Below are 23990 nucleotides of genomic sequence, written 5' to 3'. Positions count from 1 at the left end.
CAGAAGTGGTACAGCTCCTGAAACATATGGAGGAATCATTTTATTTTATTTATTTATTTTTGAGACAGAGTCTCTCTCTGTTGCCCAGGCCAGAGTGCAGTGGCATAATCTTGGCTCACTGTAGCCTCCGCCTCCCGGGTTCAGGCGATTCTCCTGCCTCAGCCTCCCAGGTAGCTGGGATTACAGGCACGTGCCACCACACCTGGCTAATTTTTGTATTTTTAGTAGAGACAGGATTTCATCATGTTGTCCAGGCAGGTCTCGAACTCCTGACCTCAGGTGGTCTGCCCGCCTCAGCTTCCCAAAGCGCTGGGTTTACAGGCATGAGCCACCATGCCCAGCCACATATGGAGTCATCATATCAATAAGAGAACAGATGAACATGTTTGCTCTGCATTCATTCAGCAGACATCTGAGGACCCATTGTACCCTGGTCATTGCCCTGGATGTAGGGTGTGCAGAACGGTGCCAACCACCATTTGAAGGCAGCTATTATAGGCCAGGTGTCTGATAGGCTCACTTTCATATCTGTGCATTAGCCTAAAGAGGTGGGCATTTTTATCCTTATTTTACAGATGAGGACACTGAGCCTCAGAGAGGTGAAGTGACTTGCTCAAAGTCTACTGCTAGTAAGTGGCAGGACTGGGATTTGAACCCAGGTCCACTGACTTCACAGCGCATTCTCCTTCATCTAAGATACCAAGGCTGATAAGACCCTGTGTCCGCCCCTGCAGAGTTCATACAGTCCAATGGCGATCTTCAGTGATCTGTCTCCAGGAGGAATACCCTCTGGAGGTTAGGAAGAGCATCTAGGAAACTGTGTTTTGCAAGACGGTTAAGGCTGAAGCAAGGCCAGCATGATGAAGTGGATGTTGATGAGACATGATGCCTCCTCTGAACCTTGGCCTGGGGGCAGCTGCTTGGAGCCTGAGTGTCCTGGGTCCTGACATTCCAGAGGGACCCTGGGGGTCCCATTAGCAATAGGAATCCACAGCTCACTGAATCTGCCCCTGCTACCCAGGGAGGATCCCAGTTTCCTTCAGTGTTTGCCTCAGGAATTTTCTGGAATTTCTTACAAGCTGGCGTGATGTCTTCTGGGCACAGCAGCCACATCTGTTGAGGGCTTGTCTCTGCTGAGGACCAGCGCTTGGAGTGGGGTGGGGAGAAGAGCTGGGTCAGGGTCCATTGAAGGCCAGATCCCATGTATTGAGCACTTACAATGTGCCAGGCACCGTGCGGAACCCTTCACATGCATTGTCATACATGAGTCATGAGTCATGTCTGTCGTTTTCCCACTATGTTCCAACTTGAACATCCCAAACCTTTTCATACCCAGGAGTTCATGGACGCCCTGTGCAAACCCTGCCCTGGTGGATTACCCAGGCACTTCTGGCTTACTCAGTCTAAAGGTGTCCATCCTACTTCCCAAACAGCAGGCATGACAGATCAGGGCCCTGATTGGCACTCTCCCACTGTTCTTGTTGCTGCCACTAGGTGTTGCTGTTGACCACGGGCTGTGCACCGCCCATGGACACCCCAGTTCACTTGCTGTAAGGATATCCTTTTTGGTCCAGATCCTACACAAGGAGCAGAGAGGCCTTAGACTTAGATGCAAGATACCCCTTTCTTGGCTTCTAATCATATCCTCAGTCATGGCTCAGTGTAGACTCCGTATCATGGAGGCTCAGTATAGGGGAGCTTCCAGCTTCTGCCACACTCTTCCAGACGGGGCCTCTCCTCACTCTGTGCAGGTCCACACGATGAGACCAGATCTCCAGCCCACATCCCTTTTTCCTTGTGTCACTCTCATGTGAGATCATGTCTTTTTTTTTTTTTTTTTTTCTTTTTTTAAGACACAGAGTCTCACTCTGTTGCCTAGGCTGGAGTGCAGTGGTGTGATCATAGCTCACCACAGCTTCAAACTCCTGGGCTCAAGCAATCCTCCCCACCTCAGCCTCCTGAGTAGCTGGGACTACAGGCACCTGCTACACATCTGGCTAGTGATTCTTTGTGTATTTATTCTATTTTTGTAAAGGCAGAATCTCACTATGTTGCCCAGGCTGGTCTTGAACTCTTAGACTCAGGCGATCCTCCCACCTCAGCTTCTCGAGTAGCTGAGACTACAGGTGTGAGCCACCACCCCTGGCTAATATTTTATTTTTTGTTGAGATGGAGTCTCACTATGTTGCCCAGGCTGGTCTTGAACTCATGGACTTAAGTGATTCTCCCATCTCGGCCTCCCAGAGTGCTGGGATTACAGGTGGGAGCCACCATGCCTGGCCAGGGTCACATCTTATTGGCAGTCCTGAGTCAGGGAACACCACAGCTATTCCAACAGATCTTCCTATCTTTAGATTTCAGGGAGAGATGAGTTGCTTTTCAGTTCCTTCTCTTCCAGAACGCTATGGGTCCCTTATCCAAGCTGCGTGCCTTAGGGAGGGAAAGACTCTCCTGGTTAAGAATTCAGACACTGGAGTTGGGCAGACCAGGATTTCAGTCCCGTTTTGGCTGTGTGACCTTGGGCAAGTCACTTTCCTCTCTGTTCCTGAGTTTCTCCATCTGTAAAATGGGTGTCATAATAGTAACTCTTATTCCCAGGTTTGTCTGAAGATGAAATGAGATTAGGCTCAGTACAACAGATAGGAACTATTGTTGACAGTGACAGTCATAATAATATCCTCTTATTTAAGCTACTCTTCCGCAGGACCTCTTTGCCAATGGGGAGCTTGAGCTCTGGGACCCTTAGGTTTGGGGAGGGAGGTGCCTGTAGGTGTGTATTTCCCTTTGGAAGCCAAATTTTCATGCTTTTGTTTCCTGCCTCAGGACTCTCCTCCACAGAGAGCTCCAGGCACTCACAGAAGCCATGTATACCAACCTCCACACAGTGCTGTTGGGCGATGCTACAGAAGCAGGCAGTGGCTGGCACGAGATGGGTCTCCTCGACTTCTCCTACAGCTTCCTGCTCAGGTGAGGCTGTGCAGCCCCCACCCTCCTGCTGGGGCCCGGCACTTTGACCTGTGTCAGCCATGAGCAGTGGCCAAGGGAACCGTGAGGACTCTGTGGGTGGGGGAAGCAATTTGAGACACCCAAAGCAAAGACTGTAGGAAAGACGCCATGCACCAGGGCCCCGGCTGTTCATCTGACCTAGCTCATGAACTGTAAAAGGAGACACTGGCTGGAAATGGGATCTTACAGGTCATTCAGAGAGGAAGTCACAGAGCAAGACTTCAGAGGTCATCTTGTCCTGTGGCTTCCAGACTTTGGGATTTCACAGAACAGAAAACAAAATGTTTGGGAGATCAACTTGGGACCTTAACCTTTTATCCGGTCTTGTAAATGTATGTTAAAAACTGCACGACCGAACGTTCCTTCCTTCAGCAGTGCTGGGCACTAATCCAGGCTCTGGGGATACAGCAGGGAACAGGACAGATGAAGTCCCCAAATTCACATGGCTGACACTCCAGTGGGGGAGGCCGAATTGAGTTATGTCAGAGAGTGATAAACACGATGACAGAGATCCACGGGTGGGGTGACAGCATCTGGGGGGCTTTCTTAGGCCGACTGACGAGGCAGGGTCATGCTCTGGGGGTCTGGCTTCTAAGCCAAGACCTAACTGCAAAGTGCCCACCACGCCAACACTCTAGGCAGGGGAAACAGCAGGTGCAAAGGCCCAGAGGTGGGAGGAAGCTCAGAGAGAGGGCCAGTGTGGCTACAGCATAAAGAGCCAAGGAGGGAAGGTGTACAGGAGGTCAGAGAAGTGGGCAGAAGCAGACCTCAGGCAGTCGGGAGGTCAGGGAAGGCTTTGGAAATTATGCTGAGTAAGATCGGGTGACATCAGGGGTTTGCACAGGGGCAGGACATGATCTAACTTAGTTTGAAAGCCCCCTCTGGCTGCTGGATGGAGGATGGACTGTAGGGGTAAGGAGGGGTGGAGAGGGAGGCAGGAGGACCTAGCAGGAGGCTGCCAGGTGTCACCAAGGTGAGAGAATGGTGGTGGCCCAGGGAGGTGGTGAGAATTTGGGTAGCTTTTGGAGATAGAGTTCACTGGCTCTGCCGGAAGATTTGACTGGGGCAGCGATGGGGATGGGGGAGCGTGGGCGTGAGTGAGAGGGATAGAGTGGTGTTAAGGACAGCTCCCTGATTTTAGTGATGCCCTTAACCAACCAGAATTTAATTTAATTTAAATTAAATTTAAAAAAGGACATTTCAACCCCTCCAAGAAATTAGAGCAACATAGTTCTAGGATAAAGGGCAGTCATTCGTTGACACATATGGGCATGTGGGTATATTTATGACATGTGTGTGCATATGTGTAGACTCGGTGTGTCTCAGCTCTTTTAATGCTCACAATCGCTCTAGGAGGCTAGGACTTTACATATTCCATTTGACAGATGAGAAAACTGAGACCTGGAGAGCCTGAGTCATTTGCCCAGAGGCCTGTGTTGGGGTCAGGACAGGGCTGGTCCCAGAGTCTGCACTCTCAGCCACAGCTCTCTGCACACGAACAGTCCCCATTCTTTTTGTTTTGCCCTGGGGTGGTGCAAACAGTGTCAAGGGCTGTAATTGGCGTGGGTGATGCTGGTCTGGTCCACCCTGTCATTGTATGATGGGGACTGAGGTCCAGAGAGGGCCAGCTGAAACCACCCAGCAAGTTCGCAGTAGTGATCCTCCCAGGTCTCCTGGCTCCTGGGTCCCTGTGCAGACAAAGAAGTCAGAGAGAGATAGGCTGGGGGGAGGCAGGCTGGGGGGCAGCTGGGTCTGTCTAGGCTCCATGGTACAGCGGCAGGCACAGGGGAATCAGCTCAGGGGGAATCAGACGTAAATCCATACCTGTAACCCAGTAACTGTGTCTTCAGGGCCTGAGGCCTGGGCTGGAGCTCCTGCCCCCTGGCTTGGCAGCTGTAGGCCTTTCCACTGCCATCAATCAGCAGCCCCTGAAATAGAAAGAGAATGGGCCAGTTGGATGGCAGGGACACAGAGGTGAAAGGGGTGCCGGTTCAGGCAGCCCGAACTGTGAGGTGCCACCTCTCACACCCACCAGCCTGGCCTGTGTTGGCCCTGGCCTCACTGAGTCACACCCAAAGTTCTCCTCTGTCCTCACCTTGTAGCCCTGGCCTCCCCTCCTCCCACCTACCTCTCTGCTGCCCCTTGAGCAGGTCAGGCACGCTCTCTCTTTGTGGCCTTCGCTGTTTCTGTTCCCTTGCCTGGGAATGCTGTTCCCCACATGTCTGCGTGGCTCCCACCCCACTTCGTTTAAGCCTTATCGCGAGCGCCACCTGCTCAGAGAGGTCTTTCTTGAGTCCCATTTTCGTGATGGCTGCCTCCCGTGACCCAGCTTGGTTCAGCTTTATTTTTCTTTGTGGCTCTAGCGCCGCCTGTGGGTCGTGTGTGTATTTACATATGGGATTATCCTGTCTGCAGCCGTGCTGTTTTGATATGGAGCTGCCGGCTTCGCTTCCACAGAGCAAAACCTTGTGGTCCTCTGGGTTTACTTTTTCTTTTTGTTTTCTTTTCCTTTATTTTATTTTATTTTATTTTATTTTATTTTATTTTATTTTAAAGACAAAGTTTCGCTCTTTCGCCGAGGCTGGAGTGCAATAATGGCGTGATCTCTGCTCGCTGCAACCTCCGCCTCCCAGATTCAAGCGATTCTCTCGCCTCAGCCTCCTGAGTAGCTGGGACTACAGGTGCCTCCCACCATGCCCAGCTAATTTTTGTATTTTTAGTAGAGAGAGGGTTTCACCATGTTGGCCAAGCTGGTCTCGAACTCCTGACCTCAGGTGATATACCCACCTCGGCATCCTAAAGTGCTAGGATTACAGGCGTGAGCCACCTCTCCCGGCTGGTTTACTTTTCTGGTTTATTTTTCATTGCCTGTTTTGGTAGAAATATATGTACAGGGAAATGGTTCTCTGAGTTAGCAAAAAACAACAGTGCAAGTGTGATGATAAATGATGACCAGTGTCAACTGCAGTGTCACCGAGACCACAGGGCCTTGGGAGTACGGCAGTGGCCTGGCAAGCACGTGTCTGTCTAAAAGGGGCGGCTGCAACTCTGCTCCTGCTAGGTTTCCAGGTGGGACCGCAGGTCAGCCAGATTCCTTTTTCAAGATGAGATGAGCAGGAAATCCGGATTTTGTGTGAGTTTCCCCAAATGTTTGAAGGAAGGTTTACTTTGTTTTTAGGAACTCCCTTGATAAAACACATTTGTGGACTGAATCCAGTGTGTGGGCTGCACCTTTACAACTTCTGCCACCACTGTGCAGGTGAGGGACAGAGCAGGGACCACGCAGGCCTCTCTCGGCCCCCACCCACCCTCATTCCTGCTTCCATTCTCTCTTCATCTGGGAAAACCCCTCTCCTGAGAGATCCTGGTCTCTGGTCTTTGTCTGCATAGGGACCCAGGAGCTCAAGGGGAGGGTGAGAGGGTGAGGCCCCGGGGCTTTGGTTGCGTCTCTTTGTTGTGACTCTCTGCTGAGGCAGAGATGACAAAATGAAAGCCTGCAGTTTCCCTCCCAGGACTGAGGTCAGCCCGCTGGGCTGGGGCCGGACTCCTGGGGCATTTAATGGGGGCTGGAGGTGAAGGCGCGTCCTCTGAGCGTGGTCCTGTGTGTGTGCGTGTGCGTAAGTGTGCCTCAGTGAGAGCACATGAGAGCTCATGCTAGCTCCCATGTCTTACCCTTTTTCACACTTGACGAGGCCCTGACCTCCTTCTCGGGCCTCCCAGAGCCCCTCAGATCAAGCACAACCTTCTCACTGCTGCAAATGCCTGCCTTGCGTGGCCAGCCCTGACAGCCCAGGCCCTCCCATCCTCTGCCTCACACCCCGGCTCCAGTGCCTGCACCAGCCACAGCTGGCACCTCTCCCACCAGGCACGGTTGCACTCTCAGCTCTGGGCCTTTGCACAGGCTGTGCCTGTTGCCTGAACACGTTCCTCTTCTGCTTCCCCCGATCATCCTGCAGATCTCAGCTCAGACCCTCCCTTCTCTAGGAAGCCTTCCCTAAATCCCTCCCTGGGAGCAGGCATCTCCTCCCCTTCTCTGTGCCCCCATCTCAGCACCGTCCCCTCGAGCTCTCTGCTGCAGCCTCATCAGCCTCCTTGCTGCTCCCCAGCACCGGGCTCCCTCCTGCCCCAGGACATCACACCTGGTGCTTGCTCTGCTTCCTACCCCTCCCTCTGCTCTGCCCACGGCTGACTCCTTCTCAGCCTTCAGCTGTCAGCTTAACACCAGTCCCTCCCTCACCTGGCACCTGACACCACAGCCCCCACCCTCCCATCCTGCTACCCAGCTTTGTGTCTGACAGTGCCGTGGGGCACCAGCTGGCGCATTATTCATTTTACTCATCCTCTCGTCTGTTGTCTGTCTCCCTGTGCTGAGAGGTCAGCTCCTTGAGGACAGGGATTTTTGTTTTTTTCACTGCCAACTGTTCAGTGCCCAGAATGGTCTTTGGCGCACAGTAGGATTAGTAGTTGCTCACTGGGTGTATGAATGAAGCTCTTGTGAGTAGCTGTGGCCACACACGAGTGTCCCAGGAGGACCCCTGACCCTCTGTCTGCCGCCCCCAGAGCCGGCTACCTGACTCTTTATGGAATTGAGGCGCTGCCACGCACCCATGAAAGCCAGGCCCAGGACCGTGTCCACTCAGCTGACGTCTTCCACACCTTTCGCCAGCTTGACCGGCTGCTCCCCAAACTGGCCCGTGGCTCCCTGTCAGTGGGTAAGCACCATGGGGGCCCCAGTGGGTGGGGGGGAGGATGGAAAGACCCAGAGGGGGAGCCCAACTCAAGGTAGAGGACCAGAGGCAACACAGGCAGAAAGACATCCAATGCCCAGGGAGGCAGTAAGATCCCCATCACTGGGGGTATGCAAGAGCGCAATGGTGGGGAGCCAGGGCTTGGACCAGAGCTTGGGTTCCTGGTGGAAATTCTGATTCAGCACATTTAGAGTGGGGCTGGAGAATCTCTCTGTGTGTGTGTGTTCCTTTTTTTGTTTTAAGGTTTGAGTTGCTTTAAAAGTTTTTACAAGTAGTTCATGCTGATTATAAAAAATTCAAGCCATATAGAATAATTTACAGGGAAGAATAAAAGAGCGCTCCACTTTATCCCCAGCCTCAGCCCACCACTTCGCTCTACAGAGGCAACCACCATCACTAGCTTGGAGTACATTCTGGGAGCACTTTCTCTAAACAGACACACAGATGTGTGTTATTTTTATTTTTATTTTATTTTTGAAGCTTTTAACTTCTTGTTTTTTACTGAGGTATAATTTATATACAGGAAAGCACACACATCTAAATGCACTGAGAGGCCAGGTGCAGTGGCTCACACCTGTAATCCCAGCACTTTGGGAGGCTGAGGTGGGTGGATCACTTCAAGTCAGGAGTTCGAGATCAGCTTGGTCAACATGGTGAAACCCCACCTCTACTAAAAATACAAAAATTAGCCAGGCATGGTGGTGGGTGCCTGCATTCCTGGCTACTTGGGAAGCTGAGGCAGAATAGCTTGAACCTGGGAGTTGGAGGTTGCAGTGAGCTGTGATCACGCCACTGCACTCTAGCCTGAGTGACAGAGCCAGACTCTGTCTTAAATAAATAAATAAATAAATAAATAAATGCACTGAGAAGTAGATTTAAACATTTTGTGCTCTTTCCCAGCCAGTATTCACCCCCCGAGGTAGCCACTGTACTGGTTTCTTTTACCTCCAATTAGTTTTGCCTATCTTCAACTTCCTAGAAATGGAATCACACAGTATGTGCCCTTTTATGCCTGGCTTCTTTCATTCAATTTGATGTTGGGAGATTCATCCAGGTTGTTGTATGGATCAATAGTCCAGTTTTTATTTATTTTTTGTTTTTTGTCTTAAAAACAATTTTTTTGAGATGGGGTCTTGCTGTGTTACCTATACTGGTCTTGAACTCCTGGGCTCAAGCGATCCTCCTGCCTTGGCCTCCCAAAGTGCTGAGATTATGGGAGTGAGCCAGCATGCCTTTTTTTTTTTTTTTTTTTTTCTGAACCAGGGTCTCACTCTGTCACCCAGGCTGGAGTGCAGTGGTGCAATCTTGGCTCACTGCAGCCTCAATCTCCTGGGATCAAGTGATCCTTCCCCCTCAGCTTCTTGAGTAGCTGGGAGTACAGGCATGTGCCACTAGGCTTGGCTAATTTTTAAATTTTTTTGTAGAGATGAGGTTTCACTATGTTTCCCAGACTGGTCTCCAACTCCTGGGCTCAAGCAATCCTCCCACGTTGGTCTCCCAAAGTGTTGGGATTACAGACGTGAGCCACTGTGCCTGGCCAACAGCTTGTTCTTTTTATTGCTGTATAGTATTTCATTAAAGAAATATACCACAATTTGTTTATCCATTCCTGGTTGATAGACATTTGAGTAGTCCCCCATTTGGAGCTGTTAGGAAGAGGTTGTTGTGAACATTCTTGTACATGTCTTTCAGTGCACACGTGCATTTCTCTTAGCTGTTGGCCTGTTTTTTGTTTTGTTTTTGTTTTTGTTTTTTTGAGACAGAGTCTTGCCCTGTTGCCCAGGCTGGAATGCAGCGGCACAATCTCGGCTCGCTGCAACCTCTGCTTCCCGGGGTCAAGCAATTCTCCTGCCTCAGCCTCCTGAGTAGCTGGGATTACAGGCACGCACCACCAGGCCTGGTTATTTTTTGTATTTTTAGTAGAGACGGTGTTTCGCCATGTTGGCCAGGCTGGTCTTAAACTCCTGACCTCAGGAGATCTGCCTGCCTCGGCCTCCCAAAGTGTTGGGATTACGGGCATGAGCCACCACGCCCTGCCTGGCCTGTACTTTTATAACTTAGATATATCACACTAGAAGAATTGTTGTACCGCTTACAGCTTTCACTCAACTCCCTGTCTACAGTATTTCCACAACGATTTGTAAAAATCTACCTCATCTGTTTTTGTGGCTGCAGAGCGTACTCAGTGTTGGTTGAGTGTCCTGGCTGATTCCGTGTGCAGGGGCCGTAGGAACCATTGGGCAGCGCCATTCCCTGGGCCATGTGCCCCCAATTTCCCTGATGAGCAGAATCCTCTCAGGCCCTTCTTCATAACGTAGGTCCCTCAGCCCCATCCAGGTCCGTAGGAATCCAGGTCTCCAGGGGAGAGCTTGGAAAACTGCATGTCTGACAAGTGTCCTTAGAAGGTTGGGAAGTGCTGTGTGTGCTGGGCTCAGAGACTTGCAGCAGAGGCCTGGATTTGAATTCCTGTGCTGCTGCTTCCTTGCTGGTGACTCGGAGCCAAGTTACTTCTACTTGCCCCAGTTCCTTTCTCTGGAGGGACCGTGGAGGGGAGTGGCTAAGACAGAGTCTGGGCTCTGACGGCTTGAAGAGCTTTACCAGCTCCCCCTCCCAGCATCTGTGTGTTTTCTCTGTGCCTCAGCGATCTCATCTGTAAAATGGGGGGAACAGCAGGATCTTCCTAGAGGGCAGCTGTTAGAATTGGCTGAGGTAACAAGAAAAAGCACTGTGGCCGGGCACGGAGGCTCATGCCTGTAATCCCAGCACTTTGGGAGGCCGTGACGGGTGGATCACCTGAGGTGAGGAGTTCAAGACCAGCCTGGACAACATGGCGGAACCCTGTCTCTACTAAAAATACAAAAAAATTAGCTGGGCGTGGTGGTGGGCGCCTGTAATCTCAGCTACCCGGGAAGCTGAGGTAGGAGAATTGCTAGAACCCTGCGGGCAGAGGTTGCACTGAGCCGAGATTGTGCCACTGCACTCCAGCCTGGGTGACAGAGCGAGACTCCGTCTCAAAAAAAAAAAAAAGAAAGAAAGAAAGAAAGAAAAGAAAGAAAGGAAGAAAGGAAAAAGCACTGTTTGCTGAGCACTTACTATGTGCCAGATACGAGGTTAAGCATTGTCATAGTCAGTGCTCAAACACTTCATCATCCATTTCCTTTTGCTTATATATTTTTAAAAAGCCAAACTTTAATGCATTATTGATTTTGTTTACATTATGAGAGAATCATAATCTTGTGGTTAACAATTCAGAGTTACAGGTTGTATAAAATATAATACTCCTTCTTCCAAGCCCAGCTGCCTGTGAAGCCAATGTTAGCATGGTGGTATTATCCCTTCATGGTATTTTGTATGTTCTCACAACTAGAGACAAATATGCACATCTACAGTGTCTCTGTGTTTACAAAGAAAAATTGTATCTGTTATTTAAAACCTGTTTTTAACCTAACAATATAGCTGTACATTCTTCTCTGTTGATATAAACATCTTTTAGAGATATTAGCTGATGCAATTAAACAAGAGAAACCAATTATAGACATCAGAATGGGTAAAGAAGTAAAACTATTCCTATTTGCAGATGATCTGATATTGTACCTGGAGAACCCCAGAAAATCAATAATAAAACAAACTCCAGCAATAAATGAATCCAGCAAAGTAGAAGGATATGAAATTAACATTAAAAATACAAGACATCTGGCCGAGCATGGTGGCTCATGCCTGTAATCTTAGCACTTTGGGAGGCTGAGACAGGTAGATCACTTGAGGTCAGGAGTTTGCGACCAGCGTGGCCAACATGGCGAAACCCCATCTCTACCAAAAATACAAAAAATTAGCCGGGCATGGTGGCAAGCGCCTGTAATCCCACCTACTTGGGAGGCTGAGGTGGGAGGATCACTTGAGCCTGGTGAGACGGAGGTTACAGTGAGCCAAGATCACACCACTGCACTCCAGCCTGGGTGACAAAGCAAGACTCCGTCTCAAAACAAAAACAAAAACAAAAACCCAATACATTTTTTTAGCCCTCACATGGCTGTTTCAGTAGTTAGCCATTTCCCTCTGATAGATGTCAATATTCTATCTTTCTTTCTTTTTGCTTTTATACCATTTCATTGTACTTGTATCTGTTCTACCATCTGGTTATTTCATTTCTCTCTGCCCACTTCTTAGAAGTGGTTTTGCCAGGTCAAAGGCCCCATACATTAAAATTTGTATCTGCTTCTGCCACATCATTTCCAAAACCACAGAGCAATTCATCTGCCTACCTAAAGGGAAGAAATCTGCTCCACCAGATGCCATCAATCTTTCCATTTGTTTGCTAATCTGATGGGCAGAGGTGGGTAACTTATTGTTTTAATTTGCATGTTACCACAACCTTGCCAACATGCAGTTATCAGCCTTTAAATAATTGCCAATCTGATGGAAAAAAGGACATCTGGCTCTATGTGGCATATCACTGACTACTGTGATGAAACATCTCTGGGCGTGTGTGGTTTTTTTGTTGTTTTGAAACAGAGTCTTGCTCTGTCACCCAGACTGGAGTGCAGTAGCGAGACCTCGGCTCACTGCAATCTTGACCTCCCAGGCTCAAGCGATCCTCCCAACTCAGCCTCCCAAGTAGCTGGGACTACAGGCACGTGCCACTGAGCCTGGTTAATTTTTGTATTTTTTGTGTTTCAGTAGCCATTTGCATTTCCTGTTTATGAGCCGGCTGTTTGTGTCCTTTATTATCTTTTTAGAGGAACTCATTTGAGCTTATCGAATCTTGCTGTCCATGCTGGAAGGTTGTTATTCACATACCCATGTTGCAGATAAGGAAACTGAGGCTCAGAGAGGTGAGATCACTTGTCATAGACATGCAGCTGGTAGGTGGAAACTTGGTCTGTCTGTCTGCAAAATCCTGTGCATAAAGCACCTGCCACATCCTAGCACTGATTGCTTCCCCAGGAAAAATTGGGTTTCTCCATTACCATTTCCTCCACACAGATGCTCCAGAGGAGTCTGATTAGACACAGAGGAACTCCCCCCATCACTCTGGGAGCAGCCCTGGGCTGGCTATAGGAAGGATGCATTTCTCAATATGAGCAGCAGGTGGCAATGTGGGACGGCGATTTCTCATCTTAATTGGGACCAGAGGCATGTGGGCAAAGCAGCCCCCGAACCTTGCTGTGGGGTGCTTGAAGCATTGCAGCCTCTTTTGGCAGAACCTGCTGAAACATAAAATAAAATGCACATTCCTTTGATCCTGTACTTCCACTTCTAGGAATTTATCCTACATAAATGCTTGCACATGTCTACAGATACACAAACATATTCATTGTCACATTGCTTATAATTGCAAATGCTAGAAACAATTTAAAGTCCATCAGTAAGGGCTGATTAAATAAATTATGCATTCATCTAAAGGCCATCTATGCATCTAAAACAGAGTGGGACATACTGGTAGTGAATGAAATCTACTGTTACAAAAAAGAGCAAGCTGCAGGCAGAGGGTATACTGTGTCACTATATATACATACATACATATATATACATATATATATACACATATATATACACATATATATATACACATATATATACACATATATATATACACATATATATATACACATATATATATATATACACATATATATGTATGTTTTTGTTTTTGAGACAGAGTCTTGCTCTGTTGCCCAGGTTGGAGTGCAGTGGCACGATCTCTGCCTCCCAGGTTCAAGCAATTCTCCTGCCTCAGCCCCCCGAGTAGCTGGGATTACAGGCACGTACCACCACACCTGGATAATGTGTTTGTACTTTTTTAGTAGAGCTGGGGTTTCATCACATTGGCCAGGCTGGTCTTGAACTCCTGACCTCAAGTGATCTGCCTGCTTCAGCCTCCCAAAGTGCTAGGATTACAGGTGTGAGCCACCACACCTGGCCATTTTTAAAAATGTGGGAGTATGTATGGATTTTTGCCTTTGGGAAGGCCGAGAAGGGGTGGAGAGAAAATCATTTTTTACAAGATGTGGATTTGAACTCTTAGATTCTTTATTTTTCTCCTTTTTTTTCTGTATGCATACATTATTCTTCCTTCACTTTTTAAAGTATAAATATATTTTAAAAGAAAGTTAATCCTTTGAGAACCCTTAGGCCATTGAGTCTGGTGTTTCTCATACAGTAGGGAGTTGGGGGCAGGGGACAGTTAAACAGACCCCCTAGCTAAGCATAGTGCTTCTGTCTGGAACATTTACTGGATTGTTTTGGGGGGCTGTTTATTTGAACATTGTTTTGGGGAAAAAGGCATTCTTATATCAAAGAATCACAGAGTCTGATGCAAAACTCTGATGCATTTCAAAGGTAAAACACAAGACTTTAAAGACATGTGTCTTCTGGGGGCCTCTCTGTACTATGCCCCCAAATCTAGAGGGCCTAGAGGGCTTTCCCAGAAAAAACTTAAGAAGTACTCAAGTCTGGGTCCTCATTTTTTGGATGAGGAGACTGAGGTCCAGAGATGGGAAGGGGCTCAGCTGAGGCTACATAGCATGGGGACTCTGGGATTTAAACCAGATACACCAATCTGGTTTAAATTGGTGGGCTGCCAATCACCGTGGGCCTGGCAGCCCTCATTCATGGCATCCAGTTATCACACCAATAAGAAATACCTCGTAATAATGGAGAGAATGTAGCAAGTAGCATTTTACAAACTTCTACCGATACCAAGTGTGTTCTGTGTGTGATCTTTCTGAATCCTCCTGACCATCCTATGAGCTAGATGGCCCTCATTTTACACATGGGGGAAACTGAGGCTCAGAGATGCAAAGTGACTTGGCCAAGGTCATCTTGTTAGAAAGGGAAGAGCTGGGATTTCAATGCTCTCTGTCTTCAAACTTTGTGCTCTGTATTTCACAAGTTATTATTGTTTCTTAATTAAAGAAGCAATTCATGAACATGTTCTCCTTGGGCTAATAATTTGCTAACATTCAGTAAGATTTGTTATTTAATAATATAGCGTTTATTAGGTCTGTGTCAGTCATCTCTGTGCTTTAGATGTTAATAACGCATTCGATCTGTATATAACCCTCTGTGGTGGGTACTTTTATTATCCCAATTTACAGGCAAGAAAACTGAGATGCTGAGATGTGAGGTGACTTGTTCAAGGTCAGGCACTCTGCTACAGCACTGGGCCTCTTAACTGGGCTCCTCTGACTTTTGTTTAAAAAAATCAAATATTTCAAAAAGGAAAATTCTCTTTTGACCACATTCCCTCTAAATCTATCCCCAGGTAACTATTGCTATCAGTTTGGTGTTATCCTTCTAGAACAGTGCTGTACATAGACAAATAATGGGAATCACATTTGTAATTTAAAATTTTCTATTAGACACACTAAAAAAGAAAAATAGAAGTGAAATCGATTTTAATAATACATTTTATTTAAGCCAATACATCTAAAATATTATTAGCATTTTAGCATGTAAACAATGTTAAAATTATTGATAAGATATTTTACATTTTGTTTCTCATGCTGACTCTGGAATCCAGTGTCTCCCCTACCCTACATTAAACATGGCTGCATTCGAGCCAGCCCCATTTCAAATGCTCCATAACTCCCTGGGGCTTGCGGCTACTCTGTTGCCCAGAACAACACTTGGCCTTTATGCAGACATTAAAATACAGCATGAGGCTGCGCACAGTGGCTCACACCTGTAATCCAGCACTTTGGGAGGCCAAGGCAGGAGAATCACTTTCGTTCAGGAGTTTGAGGCCAGCCTGGGCAATATAGACAGACCTTGTCTCTACAAAATATAATAATAATAACTAGCCAGTTGTGGTGGCTCACACCTGTAGTCTCAACTACTCAGGAAGCTGAGGTGGGAGGATCACTTGAGCCCAGGAGGTTGAGGGTGCAGTGAGCCACACTACGCCATTGCACTCCAGCCTGAGTGACAGAGCAAGACCTTGTCTCAAAAGAAAAAAAACAACAAAACAGCAAATCGTACTGGAATCCCAAGTAGACAGCAAGCCTCTGTTTTCCCAGTGGGAAGATTTTTAAAATTTTATCTTTTTTTGATTTTTGGGGCAACCTAAATATTGAAATAATTAGGAATGGAAGTAAATAGTTGCATTTCTCCTTATCTGTTTTGTTGAACGTCTGTAGTGAATTGTATAAATCTGCTGTAACCATTTCGAACATTTGCTTTCTTCCCACGACCACATTTCAGGAGGGGGCTTTATGCAGACTCTCCCTTTAACTACACAGCTTTGCTCATCTGCAGGGCCCCAGGTTGAGCCACCAAGCTCGGTTTTCCAGAATCTTCTCTTCCTCACTCCCATATGCACTGAATTCCTTGAATCTCTACAGTATATGATGTTTCACTGGAAATTATTTTTGGGGGGTTTGCCAGATTTTCTATTATTTTATTTTCAAAATTATTTCACGTGGTTTAAACATTAAAAATATAAAGTAGATTACAAACCACATACCCGATATGGGGTTAACATCCAAAATAGATAAGGAACTCATACAACTCAATACCAAAAATTCCAAATAACAGCTGGGAGTGGTGGCTCACACCTGTAATCCCAACACTTTGGGAGGCCGAGGTGGGCAGATCATGAGGTCAAGAGATCGAGACCATCCTGGCCAATATGGTGAGACCATGTCTCTACTAAAAAATACAAAAATTAGCTGGGCGTGGTGGTGTGCGCCTGTAGTCCCAGCTACTCGGGAGGCTGAGGCAGGAGAATTGCTTGAACCCGGGAGGTGGAAGTCGCAGTGAGCCGAGATCACGCCACTGCACTCCAGCCTGGCGACAGAGCGAGACTCTGCCTCAAAAAACACAAAAATCCAAATAACCTGACTGCAAAATGGACAAAGGACGAGAATAGGCATTTTTCCCAAAGAAGACATACAAATGGCAGCAGGTATGAAAAGGTGTTCAACATCACTACTCATTGGGGAAATGCAAATCAAAACCACAAGGAGATATCACCACACACCCGTTAGAAATGTCAAAAGATGACAAATATTGGCAAGGATGTGGAGAAAAGAGAACTCTTTCGCACTGTTGGTAGGAATTTAAATTGGTATAGCCATCATGGAGAACAGTACGGAGGTTCCTAAAAAATCAAAAATAGAGCTACCACATGATCCAGCAATCCCTCTTCTAGGTATATATTCAAAGGAAATGAAATCACTGTCTTGAAGAGATATCTGCACCTCCACTTCACTGCAGCGTTATTCACAACAGCTGAGACATGGAAACAAACTAAGTGTCCATCAGTGCATGAACAGATACAGAGATAGTGGTACAACGGCCCCCTCTTAACCTCAGGGGATATGTTCCAAGACCCCCAGTGGATGCCAGGAACCACGGGTGGTACTGAACCCTGTATATATTGTTTTGTCTTATACATACATAACTATGACAGAGTTTAATTTTTTTTTTTTTTTTTTGAGGCAGAGTTTCGCTCTTGTCTCCCAGGCTGGAATGCAATGGTGCAATCTTGGCTCACCACAACCTCCGCCTCCCAGGTTCAAGCGATTCTCCTGCCTCAGCCTCCTGAGTAGCTGGGATTACAGGCATGCGCCACCACACCCGGCTAATTTTGTATTTTTAGTAGAGACAGGGTTTCTCTGTGTTGGTCATACTGGCCTCGAACTCCCCACCTCAGGTGATCCGCCCACGTCGGCCTTCCAAAGTGCTGGGATTACAGGCGTGAGCCACCATGCCTGGCCTGATAAAGTTTAATTTATAAATGAGGCACAGTAAGAGATTAACAACATAATAAAATGAAACCAATGATAACAATATACTGTAATAAAAACAAAATAAGGGTTACTTGAACACAAGTACTACCATACCATGACAGTTGACGTGATAACTGAGACAGTGGCTCCTAAGTGACTAATGGGCAGGTGTGGTCTACAGTGTGGATACACCAGACAGAGGGATGATTCACGTCCCAGGCAAGATGGAGCAGGATGGCACAAGAGTTCATCATGCTACTCAGAATGGTGTGCGATTTCAAACTTAGGGATTGTTTATGTCTGGAGTTTTTCATTTAATATTCTTGGACCATGGTTGACCATGGGTGATGGAAACCTTGGAAAGTGAAACTGGATAAGACAGGACTGCTGCGTATGTAAATCCACAAAAGAATGTTATTCAGCCATAAAAAGGGAGAAATCCTGCCATTTGTAACAATATAGATGAACTTGGAAGACAATATTGTAAGTGAAATAAGCCAGACACAGAAAATCAAATACTGCATTATGTCATTTATATGTGGGAGCTAAAAAAGTTGAATTCAGAGGAACAGTAGAACAGTGGTTACCAGGGCTCAGGAGGTGGGGAAATGGGGGTGTGTTGGTTGAGGGTATAAACTTTGAGTTATAAAATGAAAAAGTTCTGGAGACTTAATATACAAGTATACAATGTATTGTATACTTGAAATTTGCTAAGAGAGTGGATCTTAAGTGTTCTCACCATGCATGCATGTGTGAGTGTGCACCTATGTAAGGTGATGGATATGCTAATTAGCTTGATTGCAGCAATCATTTCACACCATATTTGTGTATCAAAACATCATGTTGTACAACTTAAATAAGAATTTTCCTTTGTCAATTATACCTCAGCAAGGCTGGAAAAAAATTAAGTAATAACAGTGGTAAGTCTCCTTCCTTTTCTTGTCACACCCCCTTCCTCCAATTCCCACTGCTCATAATTGATTAGTTTTATTAGTTTCAAATGGATCCTTCTAGAGTTCCTTCACACAAGTGCAAGTGAATGTGACTATATTCTTATTTTTCTTTTTTTCCACAAATGCATACTAAACACATGGTTGCTGGCACTTTGCTTTGTGCTAACAATATATCACAGCAATAGATAACTCTTGGGTAAGGTTTAGTGTGTCCTCTACACTGCTCTAAGGGATATACAAATGTAAACTGATTTGATCCATGATCCAATCACTGCTATATTTTTTTTTGTTTGTTTTTGAGACAGAGTCTTGCTTGCTCTGTTGTCCAGCCTGGAGTGCAGTGGTGCAATCTCCGCTCACTGCAACCTCTGCCTCCTGGGTTCAAGCGATTCTCCTGCCCCAGCCTCCTGAGTAGCTGGGACTACAGGCGCCCACCACCATGCTTGGCTAATTTTTGTATTTTTGTATTTTTGTTAGAGATGGGGTTTCACCATGTTGGCCAGGCTGGTCTCGAACTCCTGACCTCAGGTGATCTGCCCGTCTCGGCCTCCCCAAGTGCTGGGATTACAGGAGTGAGCCACTGCACCCAGCCCACTGCTATATTTTTATCCTGTGTTTTTTGCCAGGCAGGACAGAGCAGGATGGCACAAGATTTCAACACACTACTCAGAACAGCATGTAATTTAAAACTTATGACTGCTTATGTCCGGAATTTTTCATTTAATATTTTTGGACCATGGTTGACCATGGGTAACTGAAACCTTGGAATTCAAATTCTTTTGTGTTTTGAGTATCACTCTGTCACCCAGGCTGGAGTGCAGTGGCTCCATCTCAGCTCACTGCAACCTCCACCTCCCGGGTTCAAGTGATTCTGCTGCCTCAGCCTCCCAAGTAACTGGGATTACAGGTGCCTGCCACCACCCCCAGCTTATCCTTTTTTTGTATTTTTAGTAGAGACGGGGTTTCACCATGTTGGTCAGGCTGGCTTCAAACTCCTGAACTCAAGTGATCTGCCCACCTTGGCCTCCCAAAGTGTTGGGATTACATGCGTGAGCCACTGCACCCGCCCAGAATGCAAATTCTTTGTTACACAACACTATCTTTGACTCATTTTTGCCAAATGACCTTCATATGCCTTTTTAAAAAATTGTGGTAAAATAATATATAACATAAAATATACTATTTTAACCATTTTAATTGTACAATTCAGTGGCAGTAAAAACATTCACAATGTTGTATAACCATGCCGTTATCTATTTCCAGAAACTTTTCATGATTCTAAACAAAAGCTTTGTGCCCATTAAACAATAATTCCCCACCTGCCTTTCCTCCCAGCCCGACATATCTTCTATTATACTTTCTGTCTCTTCTATTCTACTTTCTATTCTACTTTCTGTCGAATAGTATACTTCTATTGTACTTTCTGTCTCTGAATTTCCTGTTCTAGGATTCTCATTATATGAGATTTTGGAGACAGAGTCTCTGTCGCCCAGGCTGGAGTGCAGTGTCGCCATCTCAGCTGACTACAATCTCCGCCTCCCGGGTTCAAGCTATTCTTGTGCCTCAGCCTCCTGAGTAGCTGGGATTACAGGTACACACCACCATGCCTGGCTATTTTTTTTTTTTTTTTTTGTATTTTAGTAGAGACAGGGTTTCACCATGTTGCCCATGCTGGTACTCCAACTCCTGAGCCCAGGAAATCTGCCCACCTTGGCCTCCCAAGGTGCTAGGATTGCAGGCATGAGCCACCATGCCTGGCATATATGTCAGAATTTCATTCCTTTTTAAGAGTGAATACATTGTGTGTATATACTGCATTCTATTTATCCATTCACCTATCAACCGACATTTGGGTTGTTTCTGCCTTTTGGCTACTGTGAATAATGCTGCTATGAACACTGGTGCACGAGTATCTGTTTGAGTCTCTGGTTTCAGTTCTTTGGGCTATATACCTAGAACTAGAATTACTGGATCATATGGTAATTCTTTAACTTTCTGAGGAACTGCTAAACTCTTTTTCACAGCAACTGCAGTATTTTACATTCCCACCAGCAATGCATAAGGGTTCCAATTTCTCCACGTCCTCACCATCACTTGTTTCCTGTGTTTTAAATAGTAGCCATCCTCATGGTTGTGAATGGTATCACACTGTGGTTTTGATATGCATTTTCTAATGACTAATGGTGTTGAGCATTGTTTCATGTGTTTATCAGCCATTTGTATCTCTTCTTTGGAGAAATATCTATTCAAGTCCTTTGCCAATTTTCGAATCAGGTTGTTTGTTTTTTATTGTTGTTGAGTCGTAGGAGTTCTTTTATATATTTTGGGTGTTAGACCCTTAGCAGATATATTATTTACAAATATTTTCTCACTTTCTGTCAGCTGTCTTTTCATATTGCATTACCTTTTTTGCTTAATTATTCATTGATTGTGCAAATATCGAGTGCCTCCTATGTACTCAGAACTGCTGTAGGCACAGGGGAAAAGTGGAGAATGGTCCTGCCTTGCTTTTTAAAGTCATCTGTAAACGCCGTGTTTACAGTGATATTCAAGATTGCAGTTGTGTGGTCAGACTTCAAAGAATGCCAGTTATTTCTAAAGCTGTGTTAAATTTCTTTGCCTCTTTTTTTAGCCATCCCATCAGATGATGCTTAGAAGTATCCAGAGTTGGCATCAACTGAGGTGGTTTCAACACTGCCCGCGCCCTGCAGGCCTAAACCTCTGGATGCCCAGTTCCCACGCACGTGATTTTGACATGATCAATCTGGGGTTGGCACCTGGGCATCCAGAGATTTAAGAGCTCCCAGGTAATTCTTCAGAGAGCCTGAAAAGTGGAGAAACATAGGAAGATAATGTATTTCAGTTGAACACTTAAGCTCATTGCTTTACATTGAAATGTCACCCGAAATGGTGACATTCATTTCAATGTAAAACAATGAGCTCAAGTTGAAGTCTGAAAGTTAAACATATTCAGCATATTATTTGAAAATGAAGCCAACATACTTAAAAAAAAAAAAACATAGCCTACATTTTCGACCCTTTCAAACGCCCTGTGAGGTGCAGCCAGGTTTAGAATCGCAGTGGGGCGAGTCTTCCTGAAACACGGCTTGTGGTTCAGAAGAGTCAGTGAGGGAGTTTCCAATACTTTGAAACTTCAGAGCAATCCAAAATGACTCTAACTTTTCCAAGGGGTGATTTCGGAGGAAACCAAATTTTATATTTTATATTTTTGTTTTAAACTTTATATTTGTGTATATAAATAGCATTACCATGGAGCTTTAAAACAATGTATATTAAGGCTCATGTATGGTTCATGAAAATTTTTTTTTTTTAAAAAAAGAAGTAGAAAAGAAAACAATATCTAAATAGTGTCATTCTTCAGTGCCCGGCTTTATCCCCTTACCAGTCTGCCCTTGGGAACTCTCTGTGTCTGCATGTAAAATGTACTAATTCACTTTCACTGTTGTATGTTTCCAGAACATAAACACACCATTGTCTGTTTAATGGTGATTGCACGCTAGTGATCTGTGGGCCAAAGTTGACCTTCAGAGATGCTTCTGTGGTCTGAACAGTGATTAAAAACTTTTTACTTGGATGCTAACCTTAAAAAACATCAGAAGTTTATACATAATTGTCTGGATTATCAGCTTCCTTTGAAAGCACAGGCCCTCTGGCCACGCTGGGGTGTTTTTCTCTCCTGCCGAGGGTTGGTCGGTGGGCTAAGTGCCATGGCCCCTTTCTGGCCCCTCTCTCTTTTATTTGGCCTGCCTTCTCTGGAGTGAGTTGAGTTTGAGACTCCAGCCCAATCTGCCAGTTAGGTTGTTGCTGATGTCTTTCTGTGATTGCTGCTGTGCTGAGCCTGCTCACAGTGGCCTCCTCCTCATGCACATGGGCTGGCATTGCTCTGGGGTTGGACCCTGGGGAGGGAGAATGCTGCTCAGTGTTTAGTGTTCCTTCTCCTGCTCTGGAAAGAACTACCATTTATTTAATGCATGATATAGTTTTGCTGTGTCCCCACCCAAATCTCATCTCGAACTGTAGCTCCCATAATTCTCATGTGTTGTGGGAGGGACCCAGTGGGAGATAATTGAATCATGGGGGTGGTTTCCCCCATACTGTTCTCCTTGTAGTGAATAAGTCTCATGAGATCTGATGATTTTGTAAATGGTTTCTCCTTTTGCTTGGCTTTCATTTTCTCTTGCTTGCCGCCATGTAAGACGTGCCTTTCACCTTCCACCATGATTATGAGGCCTCCCCAGCCACATGGAACTGTGAGTCCATTAAACCTCTTTTTTAAAAAAAAAATAAATAAATAAATTACCCAGTCTCAAGTATGTCTTTGTCAGCAGCATGAAAACAGACTAATACAATGCATATTTATTGAGCACCTGCTATGGGCCGGGTGATGGGGACATAGAGGTGATTGAAATAGATCAGGCTCCCACCTGCAGGAGACAAGACCCCTTGCTTCTTTTTACTGGGGGTAAGACAGATAATAAGCAATTTGGTATTGAAAGGGCTTCCCGCTGTGGGCCTGTCCTGCAGCTTCTTTCCCACAGGAACTCCCCACCCTCAACGAGTGACATTCAGAAGACCCTTGGCCTCATGGGAGGTCATGCCTGGCCAGCCCTGGGTGTGGGATGGTGAATCTGTAACCCCTACTCTCTGTGCTCTGTCCCTGCAGGGGACAAGGACCACATTTGCAGTGTCAAAAGTCGCCTGTGGAAGCTGCTGTCCCCAGCCAGGCTGGCCACGCGGGCCCACCGGAGCAAATGGCTGGAGAGTTACCTGCTGCACCTGGAGGAGATGGGTGTGTCAGAGGAGATGCAGGCACGGGCCCTGGTGCTGCAGCTGTGGGCCACACAGGTGGGTGTGAATGTGCAAGTGGGTGTGTGCAGGTGTGCATGTGTGGTTGCGATATGAACGCATGTGTGTGTGCATGTCTGTGCACCTGTGCAGGTGTGCACATGACTATGCCTGTGTGTGCATGTGTATGTAGGTGTGCATTTGTGAGTGTGTGCTGATGTGAGTGTGGGTGTGTGCACACATACCCACTGCCCAAACCAGTTCCCTGACTTCCTTTACTGTCAAACAGCATAATGAACAGAAACATTTATTCAGTGTTCTTTTCTTTTTTTTTCTTTTGAGACAGAGTCTCACTCTGTTGCCCAGGCTGGAGTGCAGTGGCTCCATCTCGGCTCACTGCAACCTCCGCCTCCCAGGTTCAAGTGATTCTCATGCCTCAGCCTCCCGAGTAGCTGGGACCACAGTTGCCTGCCACCATGCCTGGCTAATTTTTGTATTTTTAGTAGAAATGGGGTTTCACTATGTTGGCCAGGCTGGTCTCAAACTCGACCTCAAGTGATCTGCCTGCCTCGGCCTCTGGAAGTGCTGGGATTACAGGTGTGAGCCACCACGCCCAGCTTCTTTTTGTTGTTTTTGTTTTGTTTTGTTTTAATTTGGAAAAATGTTAAATTTATAGAAAAGTTTAATAAATAGTTTAATGAACTCCTATATATGCCTCACCTTGATTCCCCAGTTTTAAACATTTT

At 46.2% G+C, this 23990-nt stretch overlaps 1 protein-coding gene across 1 annotated transcript in view; it reads left to right on the top strand.

Annotated features, from left to right (window-relative positions):
* The window catches only part of PTGIS (prostaglandin I2 synthase), a 64452-nt gene that overhangs the window by 20920 nt on the left and 19542 nt on the right, over nucleotides 1–23990 (top strand). Inside the window, exons 4-6 of the mRNA XM_034947711.3 lie at nucleotides 2824–2967; nucleotides 7567–7718; nucleotides 23123–23304. Coding sequence (XP_034803602.1) covers nucleotides 2824–2967; nucleotides 7567–7718; nucleotides 23123–23304 — 478 coding nt within the window. The remainder of the gene's footprint in view (nucleotides 1–2823; nucleotides 2968–7566; nucleotides 7719–23122; nucleotides 23305–23990) is intronic.

The sequence above is a fragment of the Pan paniscus genome, chromosome 21, assembly GCF_029289425.2.
Source record: "Pan paniscus chromosome 21, NHGRI_mPanPan1-v2.0_pri, whole genome shotgun sequence".
Taxonomy (NCBI): Eukaryota; Metazoa; Chordata; class Mammalia; order Primates; family Hominidae; genus Pan; species Pan paniscus.
This window is presented reverse-complemented; position numbering and strand designations above follow the sequence as displayed.